Source organism: Balaenoptera musculus, chromosome 3 (assembly GCF_009873245.2).
Source record: "Balaenoptera musculus isolate JJ_BM4_2016_0621 chromosome 3, mBalMus1.pri.v3, whole genome shotgun sequence".
Lineage (NCBI taxonomy): Eukaryota > Metazoa > Chordata > Mammalia > Artiodactyla > Balaenopteridae > Balaenoptera > Balaenoptera musculus.
Genome location: NC_045787.1, coordinates 154,735,328 through 154,744,539, shown reverse-complemented (window position 1 = coordinate 154,744,539; position 9,212 = coordinate 154,735,328). Strand labels below are relative to the sequence as shown.

The following is a 9,212-nucleotide window of genomic DNA, read 5'->3' as shown; positions in this document are numbered from 1 at the left end:
GCCTATGCACAACACATGCATTTAGCACACTGAGCACAATCCCGGCACACAGTATACTGGTAGGTGGAAATATTAAAACCATGGGTGTCTAGAGACCGCAGTGCTGAGAAATCCCAACATCATGTTAAACTGTGGAACAAAGAGATGCTTACCTCTCCCCTCACCACCGCTATCCTCTGACCTGTCTCAACACCTGTTTCAACAGGTGACCAAACTGCTCATTGTCTCCCTGTCACTGAGTTCAGCTTTTGGCCACAATTACAGAACATTATACAAAGCAGAGCTGTGGAAATTTTGTCCATAAATCAGGCTAATAGCAAGAGGTGGTATAGTGGCAGTTTCTTCCTCATTCAGCCTGAGCCACATCTGTGATAGCCTGATTCCATCCTTGTGTTATAAAGTAAAAACACCTACCAGTGTTTCTGGGTATATCTAACGACCTCAAATACTCATCAGTGAAATTGGCAGTTTGTGCCAACCTGCCCATTGCTTAGGAAACACCTGACCATGTCTGTTTGGATCCTATAAAACTCAGGCTGAGGTTGTTTTGATGCTCGAAATAGGTGTGAATTTTCACAACTTCAAAAGCATCTCCTTTAGTCAACTGGATGAGCTTTGGTCTATCCCTTTACTTCTGTCATGAGTGGTGGTCTTGTTCATTCACTTAACCACTCAACAGCCTCATTCAGCTGCCACAATATGCACTGCTCATCATTCTGCTCCATGCAGCATGGAATAGGAATACCTTTATGGAACTTAAGTTTGGGCAAAACTCACCCAGGAAATCAGAGTGACCAAGAGAAAGCTTTCCCAGTCTTGGCACTATGGACATTTTGGGCTAGTTAATTCTCTGTTGGGGGGCTGTCCTGTACACCCCTGTGTTTAGTAGCACCCCTGGCCTCTTCCCACTATACACCTTTAGCACCCCTCCCTTTAGTTGTGACGACCAAAAAAATGTCTTCAGACATTGACAAATGTCCCCTGGGGGGGGGCAAAATCACCACTGGTTGAGAACATCTGGACTAGAGCAGTGGTTCTCAAACTTTAGTAATCATGAGACCAACTGGAGGACTTGTTAAAACAGACTTCTGAGCTGCCGCCCAGGGTTTCTGATTTGATAGGTCTGGGGTGGGGCCTGAGAATTGGCATTTTAAGCAAGTGGCTGATGCTACTGATCCAAGGACCACATGTTGGTCTAAGGATACATGGGTGTCAGCATTTGGCATATCTGGCATGTTTGTGAAATCCCTAATTTAGTGGTTTCCAGATTTGTCTGCAGATTAGAACCATCTGATAATCATTTAAACCTTCCAACAATTCAGCCATATCCCAGACCAATTCAATCTCTCCTTCTGGGGATGAGGCACAGGAATCAGTATTTTGAAGCTCCCCAGATAATTCCGATGTGCAGACAGATTTGGGAACTACGGCTCTAAATGCCATTACCTTATCTGTAATTTGGGGCTAAGCAATTTATATTTTCCTAGCATATATGTCCTGTAAGTCTCAAAAGCACAGCTAAATCATGAGCACTGGCTTACATGGAATTGTGCAATCCTTGCATCTGTGGATGATAAAATGGGGCAAATTCAGTTACAAAAGCTTTTCAAGCATGGCATTCTGAAATTGAAAGGAGCACTAGGGACAGGGCAGCAGCTCACACTAATCATGGTAAAGGTGGATGGGTTATATTGTAGAAAGATGGGGCTCTAAGGGAAAAACAGGAAACCTTTAGGCATGCCCTATTGAAAGGAGATGGATTTCAGGCTTCAGCTTTCAGGTTCTCCATGAGGACTCTCCGAGGGACCTGCCCTGGTTTCTGAACCTCAGCCTGGAGCCCAGGAAGTAAAAAAGTCAACAGGAGACTGAGGCTCCACATGGAGACTGCAGACTGGGAAAATGTGAGGTGAGTAGGGGATGAAATTGGAGATGGAGAGATGGGGAAGTAGTTTAGAACTCTTACCTCAATTTATGCAGCTCCATAATTGACAACGGGCAAATCTACAACTTCCCCTCTGTCAAACTGCAAAATTTAAAACCTCTGACAATCTGGAAGATGTTTTTGTTTGTTTTTTTATACCATACTTCTCCAAAAAGTAAATATCTTAAACTGTAAAAACCAATATTATGCTTTACAAAAAAGAAAAATCAGTCCAACTGCAGAGGAATAAAAAAATATATCAGTACAGAAAAATCATAAGAGAGAAAATGAAGACTTGGGCTAGATATAGACAAGGACACAAAATGGTCATTCACATTGAGCATTCCTTTTTTGGTTGTTCATTGTAGTAATTCTTTAATGCCTGCTGGGTACCAGTTCAGATCTAAGCAAGCTAGAAGATGCAAGAATAGAAAATCATATCCTCTTCTTCCTGGGAACAGTCTCAAAGAAAAGGAATCACCCTAAATAATGATTCTGAGACACACACACACACACATGCACACACACATTCACTGCATACACTGCAATGCAGATGTGTGTGTGTCAATACTGAAAAACTGCCATGAGAAGAAAAATAAACAGTGTCAGGACAACCAAAAAAAGCATTTCTGGATGCAGGTGCTCATGCACAACTCCAGAGAGCAGATGTTGAATTCAGATGGCTATGCCAGAGGATGGCCATAGAGGTAATAGTGTTTTGTGGATGTGTGTGTTTCTTTCATCTACTCACCATACACATCCTACATTGGCCAAGGGCCACAGGGAACCACATTCTGTGGAGAAATATAAAAGAAGGAAAGGACAGAGTCCCTCATCACAGGAAATTTCCAATCTAGATGGGAGATCCCATGTGCAGTAGAAAAGCCCACCCCATCACAACATACAGAACCCCCTTCAAGGCTTCTGAGAACAAAACCTGTAGAAAGGAAACCTCCAGGTGGAAGGGACTAGGGGCTCTTTGCAGGTATAAGTGTTGACTGTATGATTATTTTGCAAAACTAATTTTCTTAAGTGAGGAAAGGAAGAGTTCTAACATTTATTGACTACGTATTATGCAAAAGGCACAACCTCAACATTCTTCTTATTCAACATTTGCCATAACCCTGAGAAACGAGCTTCATGACCCATTTTACAGGGAGATAAGCAGAGGCTCAAGGTTATAAAAGTGGTAACAGTCGTGCCATTAATAGCAGCCGACACTCAAACAGCACATTCCTTCTGCCTGACTGTACCCAAAGAGCACTCTACAGGTATTAACCAATTAATGCTCTCAACAATGTTTGAGATGAGGAGCCTGAGGCTGAGGAACCTGTCCAAGTCACAGGGCTGGGAAATGGTGGACCTGAGGCTTGAACCCAAGCTACCTGACCACAGAGACTAATTCCTTAAGCACAATGGTTTAAAACTGGGTAAAACCTGCAACAGACATTCTGCCACATCTGGCTCAAATTATTACAGATTCTATACCTGTGAGCTCTTATTCTTTTTCATTTGCCTTAGAGAAGGGGGAAAGGGAAAGAAAGGTAACTTATGGTGGAGTCCTAGTGCTGAGGTTCTCCACTGGGCACAATTTTTTCCTGTTAGAGGACATTTGGCAATGTCTGCAAACACTTTTGTTTGTCACAACTTGGATTGAATACTTCTGGCATCTAATGGAAGCATCCAAGGTGCTGCTAAATGTCCTGCAATGCACAGGACAGTGTGCCCCCTACCCACAGCAATGATCTATCTTAAAATTTCAATTGGGCCAAGGTTGAGAAAGCCTACTCTAGAACAGTTAGGAGGATTTTGGATCTGGCCTAGAAAATCAAAAATATGTTGACCAAGGCTCACGCTGCTCATGGAAAAAAATGGGAATGTTGGACTATGGTCTTTACAGCTGTAAAATCTACTGGTTCTGAGCCATTTGAGACACCAAACAACACAAGCTGTGCCTATAAGTTTTCCAAAACAGGGACAACATAAGGAAATTCTTTTTGGGGGAATATTTTAAATGTACCCGAGAACTTGTTTTTATGCAGGATATGGTGAGATGAACAGATCAGTAGATGATTGCCATTGAAAAGATAGTTTGTTACTCACAGTTCCCAAGAGGAGGAGGAATGTCATACCACACAAGACCACGCAGGAAAAAACTAGGGTTGGTAAGGAGGCAGAAGGAGGTGGGTGTGGGGGAAAGCATAGGTAAAAGCCTTTAATGTGGTTTTTGGGGGGATAATTGGGTGAGACAGGGTAAGCAGCTGAGGAGGTTTAGGGTTAGTTTGAATAACTTTGGTGGGCTTTGGGCTACAAGGGTGGTCTCTCGTTGTCTGGGACCTGGCCCTGTGGTGATCTGGGGCATAAGGAGAGTTTCCTGGACAGCAGGAGCCTGGTAAATGGAGGCAGATGGTTTGTTTTCACATCAAAGTCATTTTCCAGGGCAAGTTGTTTACTATCTCTATTAATTGGCTAACCCTAAGAGGGGCAGTTCTTCCCTGGTCTGCAAGGAGTCAAGACAACAAAGCATCATAAAACAGAGAAAATAGATGCAGTATGTCATATCTTCACTAAAAGCTCATCTTGAATGTTTGGGTTTAACAGTGTTAACTTCTTGTGCTTAGCTTCAGAGACAGGTTTTGGGAGTAGACCCTGCTACACTCTGAGTGTATTTGATTCATCTCTAAGGGATCTGTGTGCCCAGTGTGAGCAGCCTGGAAAAGGTGGAGTTTAAAACCATGGATAAGAGGGGCCCCATGGCATAGCAGGAAGAGCCAGGACAAGCACTGAGGAGAGGATTTCCCTGTGATCTACTGTGAGACCCAAGGCAAGTCCTGGCTTCAAAGTTCCTTTACACCTTCAACCATGAGATGTGGGCAGTAGGTCTCAACTCAAACCACACATCAGAGTAGCGTGGGAGATTTGAGAAGTACAGGTGCTCAGGGCCCACTCCCAGGGAAGATTCAGGGAAACGGGAAATACATATCTCCATCGATTGTACAGCCCTGCTAGTGATTCTGAAGGACATGCAGATAAAGGACATGCAGATAAAGGCCATAGTCTCTCACATCTCTGACATGCTGTGCCTCTGAAACACTTTGCTGCTCCTCCAGCCCTGTCTCAGTGACCCAGTGGTGTCCACCAGCTCCAACATTCTCCCACATTCTCAACTCATTATAGAACACTGGGCAATTTATTTCTCTTCAATCTCTCCATTTAAGTCACTTGCTATCAAACTCAAGCCCAGAAATACAAACCAGAATTCCAAGCATTCCCTAGGATTTGGGACCCTAGAACCACCAAAGAGCCTAGAGGCCTCGAAGGCTCATGGAATTTGCCTGGTGGCAACTCTCCGCAGGCTCTCTTACAGCAGAGCAAGTGGTTGGAGTTTTCCCCATGTCTACACCTTTTCAAACTGCCTTAGTGTGACTTCTTTCCCATCATAGCTTAACTTGACATTTATTGAAATTAACTTTACCTGAATAAATGTAATTCAAGAAAGGAGAACTTTAGGTCCCCAGATCCTTCCTAAGGGAAACATTGAACCTGATTTCCCTACTCCTACCATGAAGTCTACAGATTTATACTTACAATGAGGCCCATTCACTACCAAAAATTTTAAAAGCGATCTTCTTACTAAGATAATAAGACTTAGCTCTAGTGAGACTACTTAAACGAGGTGACAGTTATGAAGATGAGGACAACATACTGCCAGAAACCCATGTAAGAGCAATTACTGCATCTGAGAACAAAGAGTGTGTCTGGGACTCCTGAGGGACAAAGTGACAAGGGAAACAAGGCAAGACACAGGTCTGCTAGCTGATAAAACACACCTTGTCAGCCCCAGTCACAGGCTGTCATCTATTTCTAAGAGAAATGCATCACCTGAATCCTCAAGTAAATAAGAATTTTGAACCACATAATTCACATAATGTGTGGATCAAGTCCTCCGATTAAGCATGAGAGTAAATGTTTCATTGAAAAAAATTTTTCCTGTGTGCTTATTTATTTATTTATTGTAAATATTGCTAAGTATGCATATTTTGCAAAACATAAGGTGTTCTAACTTGCTGTGGTTTCTCTTCTAGCTTTTCGAGATAGAAACTTTGATCATTGGTTTTCAGTCTTTCTTCTTTTCTAACATTTGCATTTTGTGTTTTAAGTTCCCCTCTGAGCAGTGCTTTGGCTGCATGCCATGTCTTTTATAGTAGGTTCTCCTTGTGAAATAATGTTAACCCTACAAAAATTTGCAAATATATTAGCAAGAACCCCCACAGCCCCTTAGCCAGCCTCGCCAGTTACTTTCTGCCGTTTTCATCCATCACCTTCTCTCTGACTCGGGTTGGATGCTTCTGCGCCCTTGGTGAGCCAGTTCACTTTTCCTCCCCACAGTGAAGCTCAGCAGGAGGCAGGCAGGGGCTCTTGGAACCACTCCTCCACCACCGGCTTTGTCTTCACCAGCCTTTTTAATGACAGTCGGATGCACTTGTTCCTCTTCAGCATGGTAGTGGTCGTCTACACACTTGCCATGGCCAGCAACGCTGCCATGGTCCTCCTGATCTGGGCAGATGCCCGGCTCCACACGCCCATGTACTTCCTTCTCAGCCAGCTGTCCTTATTGGACATCTTCTTCACCTCAGTCACTGTCCCCAAGATGATAGCAGGCTTCCTCTTTGGATGGATAAGCATCTCGTTTGGAGGCTGTGGGGCACAAATGTTTTTCTTCATGTTCCTGGGGGCCACAGAGTGCATCCTGCTGGCCCTCATGGCCTATGACCGCTACGTGGCCATCTGCAACCCTCTGCGCTACCCGGTGCTCATGAGCCGCCGGACCTGCCTTCTCCTGGTGGCTGCCTCGTGGTTGGGAGGGTCCCTCAACTCCTCCATCCAGACCGCACTGACCCTGCAGTTCCCCTACTGTGGCTCAAGGAAGATCGCGCATTTCTTCTGTGAGGTGCCTTCACTGCTGAGGTTGGCCTGTGCTGACACGGCTATCTATGAGCTGGTGCTCTTTGTGACGGGCGTGGTGGTCCTCCTGGTGCCCATTGTATTCATCACCACCTCCTACGCCCTAATCCTGGCAGCTGTGCTCCAGATGTACTCTGCGGAGGGACGTTGGAAGGCCCTGGCCACCTGCTCCTCCCACTTGGCAGTTGTCAACCTCTTCTACGGGCCCCTTATCTACACCTACATGTTACCTGCATCCTACCACTCTCCTGGTCAGGATGATGTAGTGTCCGTCTTCTATACGGTCTTCACGCCCATGCTGAACCCTGTCATCTACAGCCTCAGGAACAAGGAAGTGACAGGAGCAATGAAGAAGGTCATAGGGAAGTGTGGGGTGAGTAGGACTGCTTAAGACCCAGGAGAGAGGGATCTCCACCTCTAAGATGCGCCTTTGGCTCCAGGAGCCCATAGGAGGATTTCCTTCCGGGATGAGAAGAGGCCCACATCCACATGTGGAAAAGTGAAAGGGACACTCCCCATTCCCTTCCAGCTCCCACACTTCTCTTCAGAAAGATGTCCAAATGATTCATGTCCACCCACCTTTCCCACCTCAACAAACTCCAGTCTGGCTTCTCCATCTATCCCTTGTCCAAAGCAGCAATCACTCATCATCTCTATGTCACTAAATGTCCAAGGACTTCCCATTCTCTCCAAAGGGCTCCCAAAGCCCTTAATCTCTGGCTCTTTCCTCAAATTTCTCATTTCTCCCTCTCTTCCAGCCACAATAACCCCTTTGCTGTTCCTCAGAATTCCTAGGCGCAATCTTACCTATGGGTCCTTCAAAGCAGAGTTCTCGATGCATGGGCACTTTCCCCCACATTTTTTGCATGGTTTTCTCCTTCACTTCATTTAGGAACTGCTCAAATATGACCTTTTAGAGATGCCTACACTGGCCACCCTGTCCAAAATAGCATTCCCACCCCATCCCACCATCTTTTTCTAACTTTGTTTGTGCACTCTATGTTTCTTGTTCTCTTTAGAATGTGCAGTTCAGGAGAACAGAGGCTTTGATCTTTAATGCTGTACTCAGTTCCTAGAAGAGTCCCGGGTACACAGAGTCCATCAATAAATACCTGTTGAATGAATAGGTAAACCTAAAGAAGATTTTCTTACCTCATCCCAACAGCGTTGGCACTGTTGCTAGTTCCTCCTTGAAAATCTCTCTTCCTTTGGCAGTGACACCACATTTCTGGATTTCCCCCTACTTCTGGCCCACTCCTTCCCATTAAGTGATGAGTGCCTCAGAACGTGGTGCTTGACCCTTCTCTTCTCAGTGCACACTCTCTCTCTCATCACTCTCGTTCAAGACCATGGCTTCAGTTACCAACTGACACTGAAGTTGGCCACATACTTATATAACAACCAGATGTCTCCTCCAAGATCTTTACCACCCAATTCCACCATAACATCTTACTGGATGTTTCAAAGGCACCCCAAATTCATCATGCCAAGAAACAGAGGCATGATCTCACTTTCATGTCTGGTAAATGAGTGAATGCCTTACCAGGTCAGTAAGTTTCCATCACCACCCACATTCAATCTCTCACCAAGTCCTATCCATTTGAATGCCAATCCATACCTTTTTACAAGGTGTACTCCTAAAGGTTGCAGCTACCACTACCATAGTCCAAAGATACAGTGGATGATGCAGGAATTTCCAAACATGTCTCCTTGCACCCTTTCTCACCCCACTTCACATACAAAACCACAACTTTTTTTTCAAGATGTAGTCAAAAAGATCTCCGAACACAAATCTAACTACTTGCCACAACTTCACCCCATAACCTCCCCTTAAACCGTTTTAGCAATTGCCGTTGTTCTTACACATGTCACCATCTAACACGTGATATATTTTTACATACATATGTTGCTTACCATCTGTCTTCTCCTACTATAAGGTAAGCTCCATGAGGGCAAATGTTGTCTTTGCACTTGACACATAGTGGGTATGTATCAAATATTGAAGAATGACTACATGAATTAATGAATGTTCTCAGATAAAACAAATAATCTTTCCCATTGCTTACAAAGCCCTGAAGAGTGCAGTCTTCTTGGCTTCATCTCATGTTTCTTTCTCCTGAATTCTCCTCCTCTGCTCCTTCTTTCCAGGTCATTTCCAGAGCTGTTCCTTTGCCTGGGATGCTGCTTTCTCCTCTGGGCTTAGAATCCTTCCTTCCTTAGCTCAGGTATCATCTCTTCAAGGAATTCTTCTCCAAAATCCCAAACTAAGTCAAGTTCTTTTGCACATGTCCCATTTCCTTCCTAGCCATTAGTTCTTCAATTAAGT

General features: G+C 44.5%; 1 protein-coding gene across 1 annotated transcript; it reads left to right on the top strand.

Annotated features, from left to right (window-relative positions):
• The first annotated feature begins 1,877 nt into the window (after positions 1–1,877).
• LOC118892578 (olfactory receptor 2T27-like) lies at positions 1,878–7,277 on the top strand. The gene is made up of 2 exons (XM_036847326.1): positions 1,878–1,906; positions 6,311–7,277. Exons 1-2 carry the CDS (start codon positions 1,878–1,880, stop codon positions 7,275–7,277), a joined length of 996 nt encoding a protein of 331 aa, XP_036703221.1.
• The last annotated feature ends 1,935 nt before the right edge of the window (positions 7,278–9,212 follow it).

Bases quoted from the DNA above. Each gene is read 5' to 3' on its own strand.
- LOC118892578 (XM_036847326.1), top strand. From the start codon at position 1,878: ATGGAGACTGCAGACTGGGAAAATGTGAG. The intron at 1,907-6,310 runs GTGAGTAGGGGA...TCCTCCCCACAG, and splicing joins GCAGACTGGGAAAATGTGAG to TGAAGCTCAGCAGGAGGCAG.